Source organism: Corvus hawaiiensis, chromosome 14 (genome assembly GCF_020740725.1).
Source record: "Corvus hawaiiensis isolate bCorHaw1 chromosome 14, bCorHaw1.pri.cur, whole genome shotgun sequence".
In the NCBI taxonomy this organism is placed as follows: domain Eukaryota; kingdom Metazoa; phylum Chordata; class Aves; order Passeriformes; family Corvidae; genus Corvus; species Corvus hawaiiensis.
Window position 1 is genome coordinate 21949341 of NC_063226.1, and position 26759 is coordinate 21976099.

The 26759-nt window shown below is 48.7% G+C and overlaps 1 protein-coding gene across 3 annotated transcripts in view; it reads right to left on the reverse strand.

Moving 5' to 3' along the window:
- Positions 1–8170, reverse strand: part of MTMR8 (myotubularin related protein 8) — a 17847-nt gene extending 9677 nt beyond the window's left edge. For 2 of the 3 annotated variants that reach the window (XM_048318837.1, XM_048318839.1), the window contains exons 1-5: positions 7048–7119; positions 5402–5524; positions 4346–4508; positions 2505–2662; positions 781–909 (exon numbers count right to left, since the gene is read on the reverse strand). In XM_048318837.1, the coding sequence (XP_048174794.1) occupies positions 781–909; positions 2505–2662; positions 4346–4508; positions 5402–5524; positions 7048–7071 (597 nt within the window). In that variant the 5' untranslated portion in view covers positions 7072–7119. Of the gene's footprint in view, positions 1–780; positions 910–2504; positions 2663–4345; positions 4509–5401; positions 5525–7047; positions 7120–8107 lie in introns of those variants that run through there. The other variant, XM_048318838.1, reaches the window with a different exon arrangement.
- Between the last annotated feature and the right edge of the window lie 18589 nt (positions 8171–26759).

The following is a 26759-nucleotide window of genomic DNA, read 5'->3' on the forward strand; positions in this document are numbered from 1 at the left end:
CCTCTGACAGCTGAAAACCATTCCCACTTGTCCTGTCACTGTGGCCATATAAAAGTCCCTCTCCTTCCTTTCCATGAGCCTCCTGAAGGTACTGGAAGGCAGCAATTCCTCATGTGTTCCATTTGGTTTCTATTTCCAAACCATTCTTTTGAGTTTTCCTTATCAGTTGTCACCGTTGCACACTCAGAGCAGCACTGGGTACATTTTAAGGAAATTTCATTAGTTTCCAGCACAACTCCAGGCAGTGCCCAGGTCAAGGCACGCTTCCTCAGGAAAACAACAATTTGGCTGGGACAGAATTTTCCTGACATCAGCATCTAAAACACTGCTGAGACAGCAAAGTTACAAATTTACATTCTGGTCTTCAGTGGAAAAAAAAAAATGAAACCTTCACTTATTCTGAGCTAGTGGGGATTTATTTCAGGGTGGTTCCTCCTCTTCAATATTAAGAAAATCCAGCCAAGTCAACATATAACTTGATAAAACATTATTCAGTATAGCTAAACAGGAGATTAAAAAACCCCACATCAGAAGGGATTGCTGAAAACTGATTAAGAAAAAAATTCCCAACAGGAAGCTTGGAAAGTGTGTGCTTTTTGCAGGGCTCTGGATGCATTCCAAGCTCATTCTGTGACTCAGAACGAAAGCCATTAAGAGAAGCACAGTTCTCAAAGGCCTCAAATCTAATAATTATCTTATTCTTTCCTTTCATTAGAGGGGAACTGGACAAAAAGGGGAACCCTTCCTTCCCCCCAAGGCAGCAGGCAGAGAAGCACTAACATTGTTTTCCTTATATAAGTAAGAAAGCACCGGAATCCGCCCTCGGCTCCTGAACCTTGAACTTCCCATCACCACTGCCTTGGTGGCAGCTCGAGGCACCACAATTTCAGGAGGGTACGTGCTGCAAACCTGAGGGAGAAGAGAGAAAAAAACCCAGATGTTGCTACTGAGCACTTCAAAATTCATGAAAAATTCATCTCTAGCTGATTAGGTTATGAGGTATTCAGAAAAATAATGCAGGGAAACAATCAACTCTGCAGCCGAACCTAAAAACTGGACTGCACAATGCAGAGTAAAAGGAAGATCTTTAAATCCAGAAATGTGATGGAAGTTTCTAATTTAGATTCACAGAATGGTTTGGGTTGGAAGGGACCTTAAAGCCCATCCCATCCCACCCCTGCCATGGCAGGGACACCTCCCACTGTCCCAGGCTGCTCCCAGCCCCAATGTCCAGCCTGGCCTTGGACACTGCCAGGGATCCAGGGGCAGCCCCAGCTGCTCTGGGCACCCTGTGCCAGGGCCTCAGCAGCCTCACAGCCAAGAATTCCTTTCCACAAAAAGAGAAAATAAGAACAACTATACTTTAAAAGTTCTCTCTAAATCTTAATGCAACCTGAAAGGCACTTCCAGCACTCAGGTGGAATCCTCAGAGAGCAGCTTCATCCCTTCACCTCAAACAAGCACAGCCTTTGCAGCATGGACTTCACAGATAAGCTGCTCTCCAAGCCTGGCTTTACATCAGGCTTGACAATTTTAAAACACAGGCTGGAAACCCTGAGGAAATTCTAAAGCACTGGGGAGTTCCACTGCAGCAAGCAAAGCCTCAGAGTGATTAATGATTTGAGATGGCCATGTCCAGGTGCCCTCAGCAGCTACTGGAAACAGCACCTCTCACACCAGATCTCAATTCAGGCCTCCACAGGCACAGGCAGGTAAAACTGGAAGTCACCTCTGACAGCACAAGCTTGTATCTCTTCAACCCAAAGCTTAAAGTGAAGAAAGCTACCAGGGGAAGGGAGTGGAGAGGCAGGGGAAGGGATTCAGGATTGTGAATATGTTGGTGTCTTCCTTGTAGTCTCTTGTTCTGGCTTTTTACCAGCCAGGTCTGACTGTACACAGCCCCAGAGGAAATAAAAAGGGAAATAAAGCAGAGCAGGATTTTGAACAAGCTTGCTGACAAATGCTTTTGTTTAATGTTGTTTAGATGCAAGTTGGCCTTTCAGGGAAAATAACAGCAGCAGGCACTTCAGACTGAAATGACAGAGAGCCCTTAGATAGCAGAAGATCCAACTGAGAAAGCAAAAAAAGGTCTGTTTTCCACTGCTGTTTTTTCCTTCCTTCCTTCCCTAGTCCCTCTCCACTCTGCCTCATTCCCCACCCATCCAAACTGCTGCCATTTCCTTCTCTCCTCCACATCTGTCACCAGCCAGGTGGGACAGGCTTTGGAAATACCAAAAGCAGCTCAGGGTACTTGAGGCTTTGCCCAACAGATGGTTTGACATTTCTGCAGGAAAACAAGGCTCTGGTCCCTTGCCAGGGGGATCAAAGCACAACAAGGTGACTCTGCAGCTCTCCTGGAGCATCATTATCTGCAACTCCACATCAAGATGATGTGCTTTGACTCAAACCGAGTGAGCTCCTCACTCCCCAGAGGCAGCAGCAGAGCTGTCATTAATAACAACAAGGAGATAGTGCAGTAAGTGGCTCCTTTGGGCAGGAATTACCTCATAGTCCTTATTAATATCCGTTACTTCCCAGTAGTCGTTGGGAATTCCCATGCGCTGGTAATCTAGTTTCAAATCAATCAGTTTCCATCCCATTTCCCGGTTCTCTTTGGACATTTTAGGATTGTAAGAGAAAGCATAAAGTTCTTCGGGTTTCACTGGGAAGGAGAAGGAAAAAAAATCAACAAGTTAGAGATGCAAAGACATCCAGAGAGCCCAAAACTTCTGGAAATCAGTAACTGAGTGCTACAGAGGAGTGCTGGAGATATTTAAAACTTCTTAACCTCATGTTTATAGGGTTTTGGCTGGGGTAGTACCAAGTGCTGACAATTCATCCTGGAATCCTAAGGAATTTCCAATACTCAGCTCCCAAATGCAGGGAGATACATTAATTCTAACGAAGTGTTTTAGTGTTTAGGTTGGAAGAAGTAATTTCTCCTAAACCATTGATTTTCTCCTGAATTCACTGCAGTAAGCAATGTTAGATGAGATTTATATCATAACCATTAACCCTCACATTAAAACATGGATGAAAAGATCTGTTTTCTGTGGAGAGTTCATACAACAGCTCCTGCACACCTGTAAGGCCATTGCTCACCCAGAAATTCTGAGACTGGAAGCCTTTAGGGATGTGTGGAATATTGCTGTCAGCCCAACAAAGGCTTCAGGCTGGCTCTGACAAATGCCCATTTACCATCCCAATCTCCTTCCCTCTCTTCACAAAATGCAAATCCAACCAATAACTCGTTCAGCTGATTCCCAAGGCAACTCCAGACACACAAGGAAACCTGTCAGAGGCTGATAAAGCAGCTGGTTACTGGGCAGGTAACCCAGAGCTCTCCATCACACCTGTGCAAATCATCAGTAATGATGTGCTCTGCCAAAAATCCACGAAGGGAGCACACTCACAGACATCTTCAAACAAACAAACAAAAAGCACTGCTAAAATCCAGAAGCAGAAGAAAAGAAAGAGCCACAGCATTTACACAGTTAAATAGAGAACAAAGAAAACTGGCGTGAGCCCCTGCAGTAACACCTCCCACGCTTCAGGCACTACCCAAACCTCTAATTTTTAAAACCTCAAAGAGCAGTGACAGCTTTTAAATGTAACACCACAAACCTGCCAGCTACAGCATCAGAGGGAGAACTTCAGAACTAAGAAAACTCCAAAGAGCACAAGAGGGATGCTGGGAATAGACACAAGCCTTAATATAAATTAAAATCAAATCCAAACTCAGCAAACCCCGTTTCTCCTACAGGATTTCCAGCCCAGTCCTGTGTGAAGGCCAGCAAGAAGCTGCCTGGTGCCATTAATTCCCCTCCCTCAGCCTGGCGACACCATTTGCAATTACAAATGACATCCTTTTAATAACACAACTCCAAATACTGGTTCTAGCACCCCAAAACCGAAGGCTGCCACAGGCAGAAGCCAGGTGGGAACTCAGTGGAATGCTGTCCTGCAAGAAGAGCCTGAAAATTCATCCACACTGGAACAAAAAGCTGGAGCTAGAAGAGAGCACGGGCTTTTGAGGGTGTCTGGCTCACACTCTAAGGGTGACTCTGAGTCAGGGCAGGGTGAAGCACAGGCTTTCACAACTGAGCAAACACTGCAGAGCAGCCCAAACGTGCTGCTGGAAGCAGCAAAGATGCCGATTTGTGGGATTCTGGAATTCTGTGAATGCCTGGATCAGCTGGAAAGGGCAGAACTGCACACAGCCAACAGCTGGGTGACACAAGTGACTGACAGCGGCCGGGTCTGGGATATGAACTTTGCACAGCTCTCCCAGGGCTCGGCTCAGAGCATTCCAAAGCTTCCCAGGCCAGACTGCCATCCCCAGTACCTGGCTGGGAGAGCTTGAGCAGGGAGGTGAACACGTCGTGGCAGTCCCGCTCCTGCCCAATGACAAAGTGAGCCACGTGGAAGTTCTTGCAGTGGATGAGCAGGGGGTACCCGGCCGTGGTCAGGGGCAGCTTCTCCACGCTGGAGATGTGGTGATGCAGGATCTGGAGAACAGGGAACAAACACCAGTTGTCACTGATAAAGCTGTGAGCAGTACGAGCAGATCTGAAACCTTTGTAATACAATCAGCTATTTGTGCTTCCTGCAGCTAAGGAGCAGCAGAAAATGAGTTTATTTGTGATATTTATCAAACATAAACTGCACCCAAAGCCCAGGGAACTAAAGCAGGACTGAAAAAACACAGACCTACATAAATTACTTTCAGAGGCAGATGTGCAGCTCAGTTTACCAGGTGCACTTTGCTTTCCTTGCACCCCCATATGAAATAAACTCTGTCACTCCCCTTTCACCTTAACATTAATAAAATAGGCTTGTTTCAGTGCTAATTCTGCACTTCTAAAAGCTGCAAATTCATGTTTAGTGGTTTTGTATATTGAGTTTGAGACAGGAAATTACACAAGTTTTTTACATTCCTTGAACTGACACTAATTCCATGAGTGAACTCTATCAGGTCACATCACCACTGTGCTCATTTCCTTTCCAAGCAGCTGCTTCGGGGAAGCCTTTGGTATCAAAATGCCATAAAAGACCACTACAGCTTCGGAATTCCCAAACCTGTTTATTCTGGAAATGAGAACATTATGTTCCAGGACACAGGGGGGAATAGCTTCCCACTGCCAGAGGGCAAGGATCGACAGGATATCGGGAAGGAACTGCTCCCTGGGAGGGTGGGCAGGCCCTGGCACAGATTTCCCAGAGAAGCTGTGGCTGCCCCATCCCTAGAAATGTCCGAGGCCAGGTTGGAGCAACCTGGGACAGTGAAAGGTGTCCCTGCCCGTGGCAGGGGTGGAATGGGATGATCCTTCAAGTCCCTCCCCATCCAACCCATTCTGTGATCTGAAGCAACCCTTCCAGGTGTGTTTCCACCCCACCATACCCATGTTTCCTTCCTGACTTCAGCAGAGGCATCCACGTAGATCAGGTGCGTGGCTGTCAGGTACAAGGTCCCGGTCGCTGCCTTCCTGTTGGCGTAGCGATCCAGCAACTTCACGTTTTCAACCTGCAGCAGGAACACAGGATGAAAACACTTCAGAATCCCAGAACTGCTGTGGTTGGAAAAGTCCTCCGGGATCATCGAGTGCAGCCTGTGCCCAATTCCCACCTTGTCACCCAGCCCATGTCCAGCTGTTCCTCAGACACCTCCAGGGATGGGGACTCCAAACCTCCCTGGCAGCCCCTTCCAAGGCCTGACCACCCTTTCCATGCAGAAATTCCTCCAAGTCCAGCTTTGATGGAAGAACTACCTAAGCACCTGTTGAACTCCATCCATTCAACTTCTAATACACAGCTCATGAAGCAAGTCAGAAAAAGACAAGAATTTAAGTCCCCCCTGCAACAACGAGTCAGCTTTACACCATGAACTCAAATTATTTCTCCATGAATTAAAGCCATAAAGGTTAAGCAAACAGCCATGGCTCAGCACCAGCAAATCCTAACAGGATTACTGGATTTGTAGCCAAGATGATCCCAGTTTGTCACTGTGCAAGGCTGCAGAAGTAACAAGACAAAGAACTGCAAAGGAAAGATTTGTCTGTGCTCAGGGTGATCAACATGTTGCTCTGAAAGGAACAGCCCTCTCCAGTCTGACTTCCCACTGCTCATTCCCTGTTAGTAGCTACTTCTTGTAGCTCACTTCCTGGCCTCCAAGTGCATTTCATAAACCACACCAAGCTAATTAATAAAAAACAGCTTCAAAAAACATCAGTGCAGACATAATAAAATATGTTACAACTCTGGATTGATTTTCTCCTGGCCTATTTGCTGCCTAATGAACACAGATGGAATTTTTCTTTCGCCATTAAGAAGGAATAATGGGAAAAAATAATTGGATGGACAACGAAAACAAATGTTTTAGCAGTAGATGATAGATTAGTTCTGGGTATTGAATGTGTGAGGTTCCTTATGCTGGTCTCAAGTAAATCATGGAAAATCTCAGGAAATAAACTTGGAGAGCAGAGGCTTGGGCTCAGTGTCCTCTTAGCAGGTCATGTTTTTCAGCAGGTATAACCATTAAATATAATATTGCCCTTTTCAGGGCACTAGAGACATGCAGGACCAGCAGAACACTGCAGGGCAGGGGGTAAGGAGCATCCCCAAACTAATGTCCTAGAAAATAAAACGAACAGCAATAACCATTCTTGCACTAAAGGGTAAAATTAAATTATCAACTGCTGCCTGAATAAATGCAATTCCTTCCAGCATAGCATTCCCAGAGCTCCTGTTTGACTTAATTCAATGGGAAAAAAAAGCACATTTTGACTCACTCATCGGGACTGAGAGGAACCTCCACGCTTTGCAAGGAAGGAAACATTCCGGAATCATCCCCAAACCACCTCGGCATCAGCCCCTCCACTGAACCCCCCTCCCCACAAAGCGCCGGAGCCACCAACACCTTGGGACCGCGGCTGTGACCTCCCCCCACCCGCAGCCCTGAGGGCGCAAGGGCCGTTCCGCGGCGGGGGAGCAAAGGCAGCCGGCGGTGGGGAGCGGAGCGGAGCGGGCCGGAGCCCCGGGCGGGGTTACCTTCGGGGTGCTGATGTGCTCCATGGCCGCCCGGCCCCGCCGCCAGCGCCCGCCCCGCCGCCATGAGGGGCCGCGCGCCCCGCCCCGGCCCGGCCCGGCCCGGCCCGCCCGCCTCGCGAGAGCCGCGCGCCGCCGCCATCTTGGCTGAGGGCAGCGCTGAGGGCAGCGCCCGGCATGAGCCCGGAGCCCTCGGGATGTGCCCGGAGCCCCCGGGATGTGCCCGGAGCCCTCGGGGTGTGCCCGGAGCCCTCGGGATGAGCCCGGAGCCCCCGGGATGTGCCCGGAGCCCCCGGGATGTGCCCGGAGCCCTCGGGATGTGTCCGGAGCCCTCGGGATGAGCCCGGAGCCCCCGGGATGCGCCCGGAGCCCTCGGGGTGTGCCCGGAGCCCTCGGGATGTGCCCGGAGCCCCCGGGATGAGCCCGGAGCCCTCGGGGTATGCCCGGAGCCCCCGGGATGAGCTCGGAGCCTTCGGGCTGTGCCTGGAGCCCCCGGGATGAGCCCGGAGCCCTCGGGGTGTGCCCGGAGCCCCCGGGATGAGCCCGGAGCCCTCGGGATGAGCCCGGAGCCCCCGGGATGAGCCCGGAGCCCTCGGGATGAGCCCGGAGCCCCCGGGATGAGCCCGGAGCCCTCGGGGTGTGCCCGGAGCCTTCGGGGTGTGCCCGGAGCCCTCGGGGTGTGCCCGGAGCCTTCGGGGTGTGCCCGGAGCCCCCGGGATGAGCCCGGAGCCCTCGGGGTGTGCCCGGAGCCTTCGGGGTGTGCCCGGAGCCCCCGGGATGAGCCCGGAGCCCTCGGGGTGTGCCCGGAGCCCCCGGGATGAGCCCGGAGCCCTCGGGGTGTGCCCGGAGCCCTCGGGGTGTGCCCGGAGCCCTCGGGATGAGCCCGGAGCCCCCGGGATGCGCCCGGAGAGCGCTGGGAGCCCCCTCATCCTCCGCAGGATGGAGCCTCTTCATCCTCCACTCCATCCTCCTCTGCCCCGTCCTGCTGTGGTCCCACTGCCTCCCCGTGTCTTTTCCCCTCCCAGCACCGGCGAAGCTCTCAGGAAATATTTCAGGAAAAAACCTCCTTTTTCCCCTCAAAGTGTGTGGCCATCAGGTGTGCCGTCTCGATGGGCAGCAGGCTGACGGCATCCTCCCCTCGAGAAAGGGGCTGGAGGCACATTTATCACGTTCATACTTGTCACACTTCCCACAGCTAGTAACACCTGTTCGTCCTGTTTGCCGTGTATTTTAAATTCCAAGCACGATGCTGGATGCCCAGCCCGGATCCCGGGGAGCTGCTGGAATTGCTGTTCACTGCTGCAATGAGTGTTGGTGTCTCACAGCCCCAAGGGCAGCAGCTTCCCAGGGGAAGCGGATGACATCCCAGCGGATGAAAATGGCATTTTGGAGGGAGATGTTTGAGAAAAGAACAATTTATTGTGCTATTTTTACTGTGAGAAGGGTGGGAGGGGGCATTAGCAGACACCCAAGGTTTGCGTGTTCCAACGCAAACCTTGAATTGCCGAGAAATTCCCTTCAGGAGCCTCAGAATGTACAGGTTTTAATTGTTGGTGATCTTGTATCGGACCTGAAAATTTACCTGTTTTAATTATTGGTGATCTTGTGCCCAGCCTGAGAATCGACAGCTACAAATTATAACATAATCAGAATCCCAGCCTGGTTCGGGTTGGAAGGGACATTAAAGCTCATCCAGTTCCAACCCCTGCCATGGGCAGGGACACCTTCCATGGGTGTTATTCCATACTCTCTAATTTCTACCACTCGTACAAACCCACACAGCCTCCGATCAAGGAAAGAGGAGGCACACGGGCTGTAATTCCCTGTAATTCCCGGTGTGGAGCAGCACAAGCCCCTCCTCTGCAATTAGTGGGGGCAGCGCTCGTTAATTAAGGCTTTGTGTTTGTGCTCCACGTGATCCAAAGTCGTTTTTCTCCCGGTAGCTTCTCCTGGGGTTTGCAGAAGGATGGGGATGGTTTATAAGGTTAATAATAAACGGGGTGGGGATAACTGAGGGGACTTTCCAGCACTGCACAATATGTACCTGTGGAATAGCAATGCTGCTTCCTCCTCTTCCCAAAGGAAAGTGCGAAAACTCAAGGCAGAAATAAAAAATGAGGGAAGGAATAAGGATGTGGAGATGAGAAGAGCTGGAGGAACAGTTGCATTGCTCAGCCAGGCACTACCACCCTCACAGCTTCCTCCCAAACTATGGTGCCACAGGGATCAGTCTGAGCAGGAATCTCAAGGAATAAAGAGAGCTGAATTCTTCCAGAGAGCTTTTCCCAAGTCACAGATGGGTTGTGCCCATCTTCTGTCTGAAATCTGTATTTACCGAGCCTGAGGACATGAGGCAAAGGGAGGTGTCAGAAGAAAATAAACAGAGAACGAGGCCATGGTGTCGAGCTTGGAAAATGCATTTTGAATATATTTGAAGAAGGTGAACTCATAAAAACCCACCCAGATCAGAGATGAGCATGACTTAAAAGGGGCTATTCCTGTCCTCCAGCTGCTTTTGTTGGATGGATGGATGGATGATGGATGGAGGGATGGATGGATGGAGGGATGGAGGGATGGATGGATGGAGGGATGGATGGATGGAGGGATGGATGGATGCATGGATGCATGGATGGATGGATGGATGGATGGAGGGATGGATGGATGGATGGATGGAGGGATGGATGGATGGAGGGATGGAGGGATGGATGGATGGATGGATGGAGGGAGGGATGGATGGATGGATGGAGGGATGGATGGATGGAGGGATGGAGGGATGGATGGATGGATGGAGGGAGGGATGGATGGATGGATGGATGGATGGCGGGATGGAGGGAGGGATGGATGGAGGGAGGGATGGAGGGAGGGATGGAGGGAGGGATGGATGAGGGATGGATGGATGGATGGATGGATGGATGGATGACAGAATTGGCACAGCGCAGGGAGTGTCCTGTACAAAGCCAGCAAGGCACTGCCCCATCCTTGACTGAACTATTGGGTACAGCTCACAGCATCTTCAGGATACACATTTTTGCTGTCATTTGAAGTCACATTTATTCCAGAATTTCCCCTGTACTACAGGAATTTGTAAGTCTTTTGATCTTGCTCTGAGTTCCTTACATTGACTTTGATTCTGCCATTTGCCCTCATGCTGGACGGGCTTTGTACTGACAGAAAAGTGATTTTCTAAATTTATTTTGCAATTTGCAGATCAGTTTGAAGTTCCTCAGCTTGCAGGAAAAAGTGAGCTAAATTGTAGGTCTGGTCTGTTCCCCACCAAGCAATTCCTGTAATCTCATTTTTATTACTCACTCCCCACTTAGGAAGTGTTTAACAGGCAGATGAAATCTAACACAATAAATCCCTATCGACAAAGCAGTGAAATCTTGTGTGATGCGGATGAAAATGACATTTTGAGGGGTGATGTTTGAGAAAAGAACAATTTATTGTGCTATTTTTACTGTGAGAAGGGTGGGAGGGGGCATTAGCAGACACCCACACCGAGTGCCAGAGGGGCTGTTGCAGAGCCTTGTCTACAAGTGTTATCAAGAGAATGCTGCCAAAAATACCCTGAGATGATGAGTTTAGATACAATCCCACCCCCAGCGCCTGCCCAAACACTGGCTCCTGTCATTTGGGAAGCAGAGAGCACAAGGAATGTGCACGGGGTGCCAAGGCCAGCTGAAACATCAGCGGGAATTTGGCCTTCGCAGTTTGTGTTCCTCACTTGAGTGATAGTCAAGAAAGAGCTGTCTCAAAAAGAGCCTCAGGGAGAACAGATCCTGCCCATGTTTTAGAGTTTTGACTGTCACAAAATGATTGTGAAGTATCTTCCCAGAGAGGAAAAATATACAAGGAGCTTAATTTGGGGAATATGAGGCTGTTGAGAGGAATGAAAGCAAAGCTGGGCAGGGGCTCCTGCAGACTTTAACCCTTGGAACCATCCTTATCCTCAAGGGATTTTTAAGTGAGTTTTGCTCCCTGAGGTGGTGTCAGGGTCCTTGTGTGAGGAGTTGCACATCCCTGGGTAACCTGGGCTAGGGAAGGAGTCCCTGCCCACAGCAGGGGCTTGGGTGAGCTTTAAGGTCCCTCCCAACCCCAACCAGACTGGGATTCCGTGATTATTATCACAGCTTGTGCTGACAGAGCTGGAATTATGCAAGTGGAGGTTTTGAAAGTAGCTCGTGATACAAATCTGTGCTGTTCCTTCCACCTTTTCCTGCTGACATCCCTGGGCAGTGATGATTTTAGTGCCATGGGTCTGGGGCGGTGCAGTGGTTGTTGATGTTGTACTTCCATGCCATGGGACATCCAGGGATCTGCAGGACCAAATGCAATCAGCTCATCCCTTGTGCTGCTGAAGGAGTCCCACAGGTGCTGTCTCTGGTCTGATCCTGCTGCAATACCTCAAAATTCCAGCCCCTGCTCTCCCTTCCAGAGGTTTTCCACCAGGCAGGAGGCTGCGATCGCACCAGCCCGGAGCACTCATCCTGCAGGGCCCTCTCCTCCTCTCAATTCCCTCCAATCAGGTGGAGCAATCAGGTGTCCTGGGTATTTTTAGCCTCCCGGGTTGTGTTGCTTTGCTTTGGATTGATGACCTGCTCGCTGTGCTGGGGTTCTGGGACAGGCCCCCCACCCTGCTCCCAGGCAGGAGATTTCATTAATTAAAGCAGCACTTGCAGAGGTGGAAAATCACTGAGGAGCTGTGAGGGAAGCAAAGTTTTGGTAGAGTTTGGTTTTTTCCCTTTGCAGTTGCTGTGGCTGGATGGTTTTAATGGCAAGAAAATAAAATGTCATCTTAGTGAGTGTGATGGAATCACCTGACACTGATGTCCACTTCCAGCAGAGTCCAAGAAGGGAAGAACACAGAGTTTCACTGTCGCTCTCGGGGCTGAACTGAATGTATGAACAAACAGCTCACACAGAGAGCTTCCTTCTCTTTTACAGTGAGCTGCCAGGAGCAGGTTGTGAAGATCCTCAGTTTCAAAATTATTCTACAAGATTCTTCTTGTTTATGGTCTTGCATTTTGAGCTGCACTTCTTGTTTTTAACAGTCTTAGAATTCAGTGGCGTGGTTTGCACCCCCTGAATGGAAGCAGCTTCCTGAACATCCCAAGGCACACTCACAGAAATTCTCCTTGCTGTCTAAACCTGAGCAAACAGACATAAATCTGCCTTTTCCAACGAGACAGCTTCCTGAGAACTGCCTGGCATGAGCATTCATGGATTGGGAGTGGGAGGGAGGGCTGGGCAAGGCCAGATGTGTTTACAGTTCCAGACAAATCTCTGCAGCTCGGGCAGTGCAGCGTCTGTCACTGCTGCAGAACAGAGCCCGTCAGTCTCCAGCCCTCCCGGATCCCCCAGGACACGGAGCTGCTCTCCTCACCCCGCTGCCAAGTGGCAAAGTTGTCTCCTGGAGCTCTTTTTTACCAGCTCCCATTGCACACTGGGCTCCCAGTTGGATTTAAGCCCTGCATGGATGAGTGAGCCAATGACAGAGCTGGGAATAATTGTCTTCCCCTTGGCACTGTGCTGAATTTGGTGTCTTCTGTCTGCCACTGACACCTCAAAAAAACCCCAGATCGTGTTGAAGCAGCTTCAGAGCAGAGCAGGTGCCCTGTTAAGGGTCTGCTCTTCCTCCAGTGCGAGACCTGAACTACAAACCACAAGGGATCCAGGGCATTCCCAAGACTGAATGGAATTTCCTCTGCAATCCAAACATGTTCCAGGGTCTTAAACTCTTTGTTCTCTGACCCAGTCAAGCTTGTTAGCAGTGGCAAATTTATTCCTAACTGCTTTTCTTTGATGCAGTGGAGTTGTTCTTTTTTTTGAGACAGGCATCAATCCCTAGTGACAAAGAGTGGATTATCTGCCTCCCAGCAAGCCATTGAAACCTATCCCAGGGAATTCGGATGTGGGCTTGGGAAAGCTGTGGAAAACATGCCAAGAACTGCATCATCCAGGAAGGAGAGCAGGGATGGGACTGAAACGCAACATGGTTTGAGGATGTTCACGGCATCTGCAGAGCTGAGCTGGTGTTTGGCAAGCGCCAGAGAGGGACAGAATTCAGGATTGGAGCCAGGCTCCAGCTTTACTTGGCTGCAGACAGACTCTCCTCTGGGCTTTTCCCCTGCCATGCTTAGGAAATTGTTTTTTCCCCTTTGTAATGAAGCTCAGATTTCAGGATCTCTGCATGCTCTCTGTGTGCAGGATATTTTACTGAGAAGATTGGCTTGGCCTTTTCCTCAGGCCCAGCTTTTATTCCTAGGTAAACAGAAGGGCTTTTGGGCAGAGCTTTTTGTTAGACAGCAAATTAAGGAGAGGTGTCCCTGGGGCTTGCAGTGGGAAAAATACTTCAGGATTCAGGATGCTGTCTCTCCAAGAGCCTCCTTCTCCATGTTGTGCCAATCTGTGGGTTTGACTCTCTTGTTTAATTACAGTTCTAATCATCTTACTCATGCTTCACTTCCCACTGTAAACAAAAGGAATTTTAGGCTGTGTTTCCCTTTTTTCTTCCAAGTGGCTGAGTAAATTTGCCCCTTTTTGAGAAGTGACTGATTATTTTATTGTGAAATTGTGCTCATCCAGTGCACATGGCTGGGCTGAGTCAGCCCAGTGTCGAGGGAGCACGCGGGGGGACAGAGGGACAAGTGCAGGGTGTTCGTCACCAGCTGCGTGTGGAGGGCTCAGACTCCGAGTGACAAAGGGCACCAAGGTGACTTTGTACTTACACAGAAATATCCAACACGCTCTGGTGAAACCTTTGCTGGCTTTATCCATGGGGACAGTGGCAGCTTCCAGGGAAGGCAAACTGAGTGTGGGTGTTTTTCCTGCTGTCTCCAAGGTCAGCCCGCTCATCCCGGATCCAGAGGGCTCCCTGATCTTTCCACAGTCAGATGCCCATGAGCGATGTCTGCCTGTTCCAGAGGAGCAGAGTGCTTTGTTAGGTTCCATTTCCCAGGAATACCATCCCAGAACTTCCATGCCATCTCTGCTCGCTGCTGACAGGGTCAATTAATGGAAGTATAATAATTACCAACATTAAAGTCTGGGAAATGCATGAGGAAGGAAAGTTGCCACAAGATGAGCTGTGCTGTTGGACCTCACAGCCCTAAAGCTGGTATCCCCTTCAGGAAATCTATTACTGCCTTTAGTGTGAACAATTCCTCACTCTCCTTGTGCTCTCCTATTATTCCTTTATTTTCTAACATGCGCATTTGTGGATTTTATTGGTTGGTTTTGGCTGCAAGACTCAAACCAGAGCAATTTAAAGACAGAGAGGAAGAATATCAAGCCTTAAAAAGCCAGCCCAGCCATCCATCAGTGTGTCCTAGGGACAGTTTAATGTGACCCAGGGTGAGGGTGAGTTGGCACCCCCCTCTCCAAGGCCATCACAGAGCCCTTCAGCTGGGACAGCAGTGGCTTCACCAAGAACCAAGCTTTGATAGCAATTTGGGAGTCAATAAACAAAAAAACCTTGGCTGGGGAGCTCGTGACAAGCAGTGACTTCTCCCAGTCCCTGTGTGACTCAAACCTCATCCATCACCACCAGAGCAGGAGCAAAGCGCCCCAGGGAACGGGGAGGATGTTCTGCCACGTCTCCTTGGTTTGAAGTTATTTGGATTTTATGAGGATTTTCCTTTCTTGAACCACCTCTCCTCTGCCATGGCCAGGGAGGGATGTGCACAGAGCACCAGCTCCCTGATCCTGGGGGAGCCACATCTCCAGAGGCTCCTGGAGCTGTTCCGGGAAGCCGTGACGTGGGCTCAGTCCTTTGTCCCAAGTAACAACTGACAGCACAAGGGGAAACGCCCTCAGGTTGCACCAGGAGAGGATTAGATTGGCTATCAGGGAAAGTTCCTTCATGGAAAGGGCTGTCCAGCCCTGGCACAGCTGCCCAGGGCAGTGGTGGAGTCCCCACCCCTGGAGGATTTAAAAGGTGTGTGGATGTGGCGTGTGGGGACGTGGCAGTGCTGGGGGATGTTGGACTTGATGTTCTCAGAGGGTTTTTCCATCCCAGATGATTCTGTGACTCTCTGAGTTCAGTTTCAGTGCCTGAGCTAAGGAGCAGCTGGCAGAGCCCAGGTTTGCCACAGCTGCTGGTGGTGCCAGGAATGCCAGCCGTGCTCCCAGAGCGTGCTCAGAGCTCTCTGCACCACAGCAGGGCACCAACTGCCCACACAGCTCTGCAGACTCACCCCAGCCTCGCCACAGCCTCAGTCCAGTGCCAGGGCTCCTGACACATCATCAGCCCTTCCTGGCACCATCCTCCTGTGGGGACGGTGCCAATCACCCCAGTGACACTTCTGCAACTGGGAAATGTCAGCCAGCTGAGGTTCAGGCTAATTCCTGTATCACATCTTCCTCCCCCGAGCGCACGAGGGCTGCCTCGTCAGTCCTGCAGTTCTGCTGTCTCTGCCATGGCTCCCTGTCCCTGTCCCTGTCCCCCCAGCCTGTCACTGCTGCAGCTGATTCCTGCCTGACATTCCAGCAGAGCTCAGGGATTTGTTACAGCACCAAAGGGGAGCTCTGCTGTGCAAAGGGACTCTGTAAAATAAATGGGGAAATAAAATCTCATGCCAGAGTTCCAGCTCCGTTATCAGCAAATCCCTATCCCAGCACGCATGGACTCACCCCATGGATATTTGTCCATGCTCAGCCCACACTTTGGCAATTAAAGATCTGCAGACCAAACACTGCCCTTCATTTCCAATGTGCAATCTTGCTGCTGTCAGGGGATGTTTCAGTGGGAACAGGATCTGAAAACAAGGGAATTTCACTTCTGGGTTTGTAGTTGAAGTTCCTGTCATCCCCATGTTGGTATCAGGCAAGGCAAAATGAGCTCCAGCCTGGTGGTTTCTGGCCTTGGTCTTTCTAGGGAGCTGATAGGAGGAAAAGGGAGTAAATTTGCCATTGCTGGGACAGGTGAAAATACACGAACAGAAAAGAACTAGTTATTTTTATCTTCTCTGTCAAAGAAATGAAAGATTTTAGGCCAAACCTTCAGCTGACAATTAATCAGGTTGAAATGTTTTATTTCAGATGAGGAACTGCCCTTTCAGTTTTCCCTTTGCCTGGGGACAGGGGTTTGTTCTGGGCTTGGCAGTGCTGGGGGAACACTCAGACTCCACGGTCTGGAAGGGCTTTTCCAGCCTAAATAATGCCATGGTTCTGAGAAAGGCCTTACAAGACTCTTGGTGTTGATGTTGGTTAAGAATACAGAGAGGTGCTTTACAAGCTGTGCACTCTGAAAATACCTGGAGGTGGATCCCTTCCCACCGCCTTGGAGCATGGATACAGATGGGAAATGGGGCTGGAGCTGGCTGCTCCCCTGGAAAACCTCTGTGCCAGTGCTGGGGCTTGGTGTCCAGCTCTCCTGAGCTCTGCCAAGGTCCAACATCTCCCCTTCCAAGGAGGGAGCTAAAAATAAAAGCCAATTTTCTCATCTCTGTGTATTCCCCTGTGCTCAGGAGCACTGGGATCTCTGAAATCGGTGTTTCCCAGTGCCTGGCACACTCTGGTGTCAGAAGGTTCCCAGGGAGGATTTTACTGCTCAGCCACAAGGGCAGGGTTGGCTTCCTTGAGAGGAGTTTCTTTTGGCCCTGAAGTCACTGCTTGAATCTGTCCTGGACCTGTCCTCGGGCTTGTGCTGGGTCTTGGCCAGATCCTGGAAACCAAAAAAGTCTGATATCTGTTCAGAGCATGGTAAAGCCTCCCTGGGCAGGGTGAAATCAGACACATATCCTGGTGAAAGTGCAAATTCCAATTCCAGGAGTTATCCCTGATGGAATCTGAGTTAACCCTTCAGGACAGACACCCCTCAGAGGGCTGGAGAGGGAAGGGCCACAGCCCAGAACATGGGATAGACTTCAAAGCCACGCTTAATCCCTCCCCTTCTTTGCTGATTACTCTGCATTCTATCAGAGATCAGTGGGAAGAGGAGAAGGGCTTTGAGCAGGGGAATAAAGTAACACAGGAGAACTGTTCAATGACTTCGTCTTTGCTGATTCAGTCCCTTATCTCTGGGGCCAGCTGGGAAGAATAAAACACTTTTCTTGGCTTTAGATGAAAATTAAAACATCACTTATAGGTAATAATGGCCAAGCTGAAAGAGGTAAGAGGCTGAGGTTTGCTTCTGATCAAGTATCCTGAAATACCCATGCTCTGAATTTCTTGGTAATAAACAGGGCAGGAAGGACACTTTGGTTTTCCAACATTTTCTGTTGTTCCCTGGGCAGAGGAATATAATGAAATGTGGCCATTTTGCTTTCTTTTCTACTCAGAATCAATCAGAGAGGCTCTTATTTTAAAGGCCGTGGAGCAAAAATAAAAATACAGTACAAAGCACCAAGTGAACTGAACTTTTCTAAATTTCTCACAGTATTTGTGGGCACAGTTTGGTGAACTCTTTGTCTTAAATATTTCCCTTTGCCTAAATTCCATGTGCTCAGTTTTACTGGACATGCCAGAGCTTGTGGTTCAGTGACTTCCCAGCTGCTTTTCCTTCCCCTGCTCATTGCTTTGTGTTCATGCGGGTCTTGTCAGGACATTTTAGATCTCCAGATCCAAATTCATCCCTGGTTGAACTTTGTGGGAAAAGGAGAGAGTGGCATCAGGAAAAGATTTGATCCCTGTGGTGTTCCAGGGGTTCCTCCTGCTTTTATTCCAGCCTGGGTGGTGGAGCTGGAATGTGGAACAACATCCACATTCCCAGGGTTTGCCAGCACTTTGTTTTGGGAGAAACCATGATAAACAGTCTGGAGGGAGGGGTCTGCAGCCCCTCAAGGCCCAGTTTCATGGTTTAGCACCTGAGCCATCCCCACTGGTGATTGCACACTGAGAGTTTTATTCAGAACTGCTCTCTGCTGCTTTGCCTATTTTCTGTGTGTCTGTCGTGCAGCTCTGGGGCTCCAAATCTCCCTTTGTGGCATCACCTCGTTCCTTGTTTAAAAAGAAAAGCCATTCAGCAAAGCTCCTCTGTTATCCCATCTTCTTTTCTTAATATAACTGTGAAGGTTGTGTTCCTGCATGAAATTAGCTGGTAATTTTCTTGTCTTGATTTTCAGTGTTTCAAGTGTTCTTAGGAGCAGCACTGCCAGACTTCCAACATATTGTTATGGTTGTCACCTTGATAAATATAACCCGGTTCTGTCTGCTCCCCCCCCGAGTCTTCCCTGCTGACTTTTCCCCATCAAGCATAAGTTTCTTTTCTTTATTTCCAGCATCTCCACGGCCTTTTCCTCAACCAGTTTCCAAAATCTTCATGATTGCTCTTCACCTTTTGCTCTGAGGATGGTCATTGCAGTTCCCTGCCAGCCCAAGGAAAGCCTCCAGCTTGTTAAAGCTTCAGTGAAATTGGGTTTTTCTGCACTTTCCATTGCCCTGATTGAGCGAAGGTGCCTGTCAGGACTCCCAGATCCTCCTCCAAGGCACCTCTGCTGTGCTGGCAGCTGCAGCTCCCACTGAGCTGATCCATGTGCCACTGTTCCATGGCACAGCTCCCCACAGGAAATCATTCCTGGGTTATTTTACAGCACCTTGCACAGCTCTCCTGTCTGACAGGGAATGCACCCACAGAAATACAAATTAATTTGCTCTTCCCCAGCCTAACACACCCCCAGCCATGCTCTGGAGAGTCCCAACGCTGCAGAGAGCTGGAGTTCAGCACAGTTTGAGCTGTCACGGTCCTTGTCAGAGCCTTGACTTCAGCTGTAAATCCAAGCTGTGGCAGCAGTGTTTGACACTCAGCTGAGCAACACCTGCTGCAGGAAAATCCAACAGAAAATAATAAGAGCCCAAGGGTCGGAGACTCGGCCAGTTCAGAGCCGGAGATTTTAAGAGCAAGTTTTCCTGGGAGATTTGCAGCGTTTCGGGCTTCTAATCCTTTAAATTCTGGAGCAGCTGCATCTCAAAAAAGGAAAGAAAAACTTACAGCTGCCTAACTAAAGAACATTTCCAGCCTTGTTTGAAGTCCAAAGATGATCTGGCAGCAAAGGTTTGATTCAGCTCTTGCTGGGTTTGATTTTTGGTTCCACCTGCAGTGTTCAGCACCACCTGGGCCAGAGCTTTCCATGAATGGAGTTCCCCTGAGCTTTCCATGTTACCAAAATCCTCTGAAAACACTGAGAAAAAGAAGACTTGCTCTAACTTTAGATGTCTTTTTTACTGACTGCAGGTCAGGCTTTACTTTATTCTTGGCCTGCGTTTGTGTGTGGCTGACAAAGTTCCAGCCTCCTCACAGACCCTGATACAAAACTTTTTCATTTCTATATTTCTAGCAAGGAAATGAATGTTCATTGGTTCCAAGTCACATAATTCTCTCCATTAATCAGTATTCTATCCTCTGTTGGTTATTGATTCTTCTCTCTTCATGCTAAGCTGGGTCACATTTTTCAGTCCTTTTGTCATCTTTTGCTCAGACAAGGAATTTCCAACTTTCCAGGCCTCAATCTCCTGTACCTTATGGTTATTCCAACATCCTTGAAGGGTCACAAATTTAATATCCCAGATGTCCAACCTTCACGTCCCTTTGGTTCTGTTCATTGAAGCTTGGCAGGGTTAGTTTTAGCAGATTTAATGATCAATGTGACAATAGGAGCTTGGGAAGAAACTTAACTGCTGCTGGCTAAAAGTGGGCATGGCTTACAATTAATTAGAACAATTCATTAACAATTAGTTAATTTCCAGCACAGGCAGAGCTCACCTGGTCCTCACACAGAGTTCCAGCAGCTCCAATGAAGCCACCTCTTGAAAACCAGGTTTATAGTGTCTGAACAACGCAGAGAATTGAGGCTGAACAACCATTCCCAACCCCCCCCGGGGAAATCTCCCTCTGCATCGGCTCCGCCGTCTCCTTTTCCAGCCACCACCTGCGAGAGGTGTGGGGCTCCTTAGGAGAGGCCCCTGGGCTGGGCAGCCTTTGGGAAGAGCCCAGCAGGGAGCAGAGGAACCCCTGGTGGGGTTAAATCCATGGATTTGAGCCACCTCTGTCCCCTTCTCTTTGCTCAGGATGAGCCCCCCACCTCCAGCTCATTCCCCGTTCCCTGCTTAGCCAGGGCTGATTCTCTCCTCACCTTTGAGCCTCTCTGCACTCCGCAGTTCCACTGTAAATTCCTGATTCCAGCCCCTGGTCCTGCAGGGAAGGCAGAGCAGCTGCACATCAGGAAGTTTCCAGTTTGTGCTTGGAGAAGAACAGGAATTTTTAATCGCCTTCCTGCCTACATAAAATTGACAGGGGCGAATGTGCATTTCCCTAAATAAGAGAAACAATCCTCACATGGAAAAAAGATTTCTCTCTAAGGGCTGTTTCCATGGCAACGGGTAAATTCCAAGCTCCAGCTGTTTTGGCTGCAGGGGTACTGGCAAAGGTACCAAGGTTGTTGTTAATTATGAAACCATCACTGTTCTCTCATGCAAATCAGGCTGGGTCACTTTGGTTCAAAACCTCCCCAAAGCTGGCAGAGGACAAGCCTGCAAAGTGCCACCCTGGCAGCTGAAAGCCTAAGAAAGCTGAGAGTGACAGAACAGAAGGAGTCAGGAAAAAACTGGGAAAATTATTCCTGATTTCACCAAATCGTAGGCCAAATATATCCATGCAGCCCTTTTGATCCTGCCAGAACTCAAGAGTCCCAAGTTATGTAAGGATACATGATTTTACACAATTCAATGTGATTTTATACAATTTTACACTCAATTATACATCTGCTCCTGCAGTGGTTAAATGGACATTGCAGCACACAACAGTCCATGGCAAAATAAAGGCGAAATATTTCAAAATGGGGAAAAAATGCTCCCTGAAACACACACAGAAACCTCTCACAATCCTACCCAAACACACTCACAATGCATGCCCTGAACAGGAACTCTCCATTTAGTTTCCAGGATTTTATCCCTGCAAAGTGAGGCTGGGTAATCCCATGGAGGGAAAATAATCCACATTGTTGTGTATGCAGGGAGAGGGAATCAGCCAGGGCAGGCAGCGAAGGGTTAATGGAATTCACCTTCAGGAATCTCCTGCATTTGAATCCCTGCCTGAGCTGGAGGCTTTAAACTCCTTTAACCTGGAAAATGGGAGGCATAATTGCATCCTGTTATCTTCACTGAGGTCCATTTTCCTCTGAACTCTGCCCGGTTCTGAGCACTTGGTGGAGCCTGGCTGAGGCTGCTTTTCCCCACAACAACTAATAATGAAAGCTGGCTTTTAGTCTGGGCTCAGAGAGCTGAGCTTGGGTGTGTGAGGGAACCAGAATTCACCTGAAGGCAGCCGGAGCTTTGGACTTGCAGCATCACTTCAGTGATTTGACACCACATCACTCACCCCTGGCTGCCTGCAAATCCTCCGGGGCTGCTCAGGATTTCCTGAATCATTCCCAGCGATTTGCAGGATCAGGTCCCACCAGGCAGCCAGCCTTACAGCAGGACAAAGGCACATCCCAATGTGTCTCTGCTTCCAAACATTTAACCATTCTGAATCCAGGGATCTCTTTAATGAGGATTGCCAAAAAGCCCATTAAAAATGATGCACAGGAGGTGATGAGCAACTGGTGTCTCAAGCAGGTTGAATTATGGCTCAACTGAACCTACAGAGTAGTTAATAAAGCAGAAGTGCATGAGCTGTTACCAAATATTAAACCAAAAACCACCAGAAATGAGATCATTTTGTGCAAATCTTTCTAAATTTGGCATCACTGGACAGCTTCCCTTAACGATCATTGGCAATACTCCTAAAAAAATCATGTGGGCCCAGCTTTTGTGTACATTCCATGTTTTGGGGTCTTCAAAGGAGCCTCCAGACAAGGATCCTGGGAATACAGCAGCACTTGGGCTTGGAAGAGAACTGTGAAAGATCCCAAATGGTCTGGGTTTGGTTTTAGTTCAAAGCTGACCAGCTCACCACCACTCCTGTGCTGCCAGGGGCTTCTTTGGAATATCTTCAGATTTTCCTGTGTAGATGAAACTTCTGGAGATCCTTAAACAGACACTTTGTTCCCTGAACCACGGTGTTTAACTCATGGATGGCACAGGATCCCCACTGACCACGCCGCCCTCGGGGCTCCTCTTTTTGTCAAAGGAACAACCCGTGGGCACAGGGCCAGCGCTGCCCGCGTTGGGGTGGCACCGGGTTGGAGATACAAAAATGCTGCTAGCAAGGGTTTTCCTGCTATTTTCTAAGTCCATGAAAGACTTTTCTCTCTCACAGAAGAGGTAGCAGAGTATGCAAACAACCAAACACCTGCAGCCTTGAAAAGTCTTGTTTATGGTATAGTAGAAAAATATTTTGACAATGAATGTTTTAGGATTTTAGCCAATCACCCCAAGGGGGGGCTGATTCTTTGTCCAATTCGACTATGAAGAAAAAAGTGCATAAAAGAGTTTGTAAAATAATTAAATAGATCAATCTTGCTGCACAATTCTCTCCTCCTCCTCCCTATGGCTGCGGGACACGGTGATGCACCCTAGGGCCCAGGCCTGCGGTAATACCGGCTGACCCGCGGCTGCTGCCAGCAGTTCACGTCTGAGGGTGCCTCACTCAGCCAGATCCTCCCTCATCCTTCTAACGAGTTCTTTGGGACTGAACAGAAGACTTCCAGTTCGGCAGCAATTTTAGCCTCAATTTTGGCTTTTTTTACAGCTCTGAAGGTGCCATTTTAGAACTTACAGTCGCTTCTTGGGCTTTTTAACTTGGATTCTTTTAATGCGAGACTCTGAGGCCTGCACACCTGCTCAAGGACTGACTGAAGCTGTAAAAATGAGCCCCAGCATCCCCTTAAGATAAACAAAATTGCCCAATCAAAATTTATAAAGAAATAACATTTATTATGCGACCGAAATATCGGTTTCAAAAGCCGCGATCGAGAAAAGCAGCCCTGAGCCCGGGGTCGGAGCTGGGTGAACACATGGATCTGATCTCTATCTCACCAGACCTCCCAAGTTCACGACTGCTGCTTCGACTGGTCCATTCTTATACAGTTTTTGAGTAGAGTCCAAAATAATTCTATTCTTCTCGTATTCATGAAGTTTTCTTGTCCCAGAGTTGGGTTGCGCAAAGCCTTTCCTGGGTCTGATGAATTGTCCATCCTGGGTGATGAGTGGGCCATTTCTGGTGATGGAAGGGCCATCTCTGATGATGGATGGGCCATTTCTGGTTCCTGGAACAGTTATTTTTAGTTCCCGGAATGTCCGATTCCTTATCAGATGCGATGTAGATATCAGAGTGTGGTGATCAAGTCGTCATGGTGCAAATGTCCTGGTGATAAGATCCAACCCCACCTAGGTGGAATCCTCACTTATTGTGAAAGAAATACTTTTAGTGTTGTGAAATTTTTCTCTCGGCCAGGCTGGTGCAGGGATTTTGAAACTCCGTCTCTGTAGGGTCTGATTACATTCCAGTTTTATAATAGCACGAATGACATACTTTATTTATAACACCCTGGTCCTTTCACGCTGCCATGCCATGTTCTGGGGACACTTCAGAGGATTTGGGATCAGTTTCTGCGGCTGTCACTGCTCGGGGCAGGGCAGTGCCTCGGTGGGGTTTTTAACTGTGCAGCTGTAAAGCACAGGAGCACTGGATTTAACAGCTCGCTGCCAGCAGTAAATTGATGGTGAAACGCTGCCCTGCCCCTCACGGACTCTCAGTGCTGCTAAAGGAGCAACTTTCATCCCTGATCTCACTAAAATGTAATTTAGTACGGATGCCACATGAAGATAATAAACAACAAATGTGTTGCTTCCTCTCTTCCAGTGGTTTAGTGGGGTTTTTTTTCCTTTCTTTCCATAACTGGACACTCCAAATGGCTGAAGAATTAAAGGGTGAGGGAAGAACAAAGTGAGATTCCAGGCAGTTTTCCTGAGGAGAAGCTCCTGGCTGCAGCCATGTCCTTCCCAGCGGGACACTGATGGGAAGAAATTGTCAAAATCCACAAGTCACTGCTGGAGTGTTTTAACAGCTCCTGCCAGCTCGGAATCCTGAGGGATTGGGTTGTTAAAAGGACTCCACAGGTGTCACCAGTAGGAGCAGAGGCCAAAAAAAATCTTGTCTGTATAGAAGGAAATACTGGAGCTTTCCCCTTCTAGTGCTGCCTCTCCAACAGCAGATTGGAAAAACAAAAAGTTTGGAAATGTCTCCTGTAATTCTCTGGGATTCACAGACTCTGGATAAACAAATATGACCTTACACTGATTTATTTTGCATCAGAATGTTACATCAGGGTTGTGGAGAAAAGAAAGTCCTACGGTCGTGCTCATATTACATCCAAGTGGCCTCATTTGTAGGGAAAAAGTCATATATTTGATAATTCCTGGCTCTTTCAGGGGGTGGATCAGGAATTTCACAGATTTTAGCTGACCCAGAGCAGTGCCTTGCATTTCCTTGGCCAGTTCCTCTAAAAATATAACCAGGAAAACAGAATAGCCTAAAAAGAAGAGCTTCCCCAAAATACTGACTCACATGGGGCACTTATTTTACCCTTGAAAAATAATAAGGTTTCCAGAAAAATAGCAGCTGGAACCTCAAAGTGTTTTTTACAGTCAGGGGAAGGTCTCTGGGATTTATGGATGAGTGCCCCTGGACTGCTGGGCTTTCAAGTCTGGTTTTAAACTGGGATTGCTGAAAGCACATCGAAAATAATTCCCTTTAATGAAGTAATTTGTTTGCAGTTGGCTGAAGGAAATCTGTAGCTGAGGGAAGGATTTATCTTGTTCGATGTCCAACTTTGACAGCCCATCATGGGAAAACCTCGTGTCACTTCAGAGACAAAGGGACAAAGTGGATAAAATCTTTCCTGATTTTTTTTTTTTTGTTCTGGGAAATACAACAACTCCCATCTCATTTATGGTGTTGGGAAGATCTATTTTATACTCGGGCAGTAGAAATTGAGAATTTGTGGGTTTATCAGCTGCTCTCTGCTCTGCTAAAACCTGATTATTATCTGCTTTAGACTTCCTGAACTAGAAGGGTAAAGGAATCCCTGAGCTGACACTTAAACCCAGGTCTGCGGTGTACAAAAGCCTCCTGTAGCTGCAACAGAAATGGAAAATTCTCCAGGAGGCAGCTGCAGGATAAGCTTTGAATTTAATTAAGAAACCAGAGCAGGGCCAAGAGGTGTAACCCTAAGGAATGAAAAGGGAAAGAGTTGAGCAGAAGTGAGGAACGGAAAAGTTGAATGTTTGGTGAGTGCTCCTTTAACTGCTATCTGGTGAGGATTAGCAGATGAAGGCAGCACATCTTCCTCTGGCTATCTCCTCACTGGAAAACTGAGGGAAAAAATATCCCCCAAAATCACAGACAAAAATAAAAGAAAACAAACCCCAACCAAAAAAAAGGAAAAAAAAACCCAAAAACCCCCAAAACCCCCAAAACCCCAAACCCTCCCACCAAACAAATAAAACAACCCCCTCAAAAAAACCCCAAACCACCAAAACCAAACCAAACCACCCCAAACGGGCCCTGCTCCCGAGTTTGGCACATCTTTAGGCGGATGGGATGTGTTCATGCTGAATCCCTTTCCCCTGAACTGCTTTTCCCGGCTGGAGCCGGAGCAGGAGCGCCCAGCAGGGGCTGAGAGCCCGTTTGGCACCCCCTGTCCCGGGACTGGCTTTGTTTGCCCAGTGCTGCCCCATCCCATCCCCTCCGCCTCTCATTAACACCTGATTTACCCTCCGTGCTCCTCAAGCCGCGGGAATGACACGGGTGATGGGAATTTTCTCAGTGTATTCCCTCCGGATTTAGGAAGAAAGGAGAGTTAAGGGTTGAAAAGATGAAGGAGCAGCTGTAGCCCTCCGAAGGTGGTGACAAGGCTCGAGAAAAGGTGTCCATCTGACTTCTCATGTGCCTTGAACAAGGGTTTTAATTACCTTTAGCTTCAATTGGTTCCTGATTGAGCTGAGAGAACCCAAAATGTGTTTGTCCAGATGTTTTAGGACAGATTTACCCGAACTGGTTTAAAGCATGGCTTTAACCAGGTTTCAGTGGCACAGAACTGGGTCTCCACAATATTCCTGCTCTGCTCCTTTTCTTTTGCGCTGAGTTCATGTAGAGCACTGACCAATCCACCCTGGGCCAGCAGAAAACAAACCCAGAGCAATTTAAAGAGCTTTTACTGAACTGAAGTCAGGATGTTTTGAAGTGCTGAGTAAAAGGCAAGCTCCCTTGGTAAACCAAGCAAAATTAGTCAAGGCTTTTCGCCTCTTTCCCTTTTTACCTCTTCTAAGGCCACCTGGCAGAACTGAGGAGAGATTCCAGCAGCCCTGGCTCCCTAAGCTGGATGAATCCAGGATCCAGGATTGGTATTAGCAGGATCCATTCAGAGCTGTACCTCAGTGATCCAGGCATTTTCCTTTTCTTATGAACTTTTTGTTGATAAAGTTCAATGTCATGAACTTGTGCCACCATGCACGCTGTAATTTACACAGGAGAAGTGGAAATAGGGCGCTGGTACATGGGAAAATGTATCCAGGTGTATTCAGGAAGAGGAAAGGCCCTCTGGAGGAGCTGCCAAGGGAAGGGGAGGAGGCTGAGCAGCATCTCCCCTGCCACACACCAGACAGAATCTGCTGTGCCTAACAGATAACAGCATTCTCCTCTGAAATCTCCTCTTTCTCTATCATTGAAGCTCAGACTTGGTGTTCAAGGCATCCACACTGGCGTCAGAAAGAGGAAAACCTGAAAAACAAGGGCTGTTTAAACCATCTCTTCTTAGCAGCCCAGAGGTACCCCC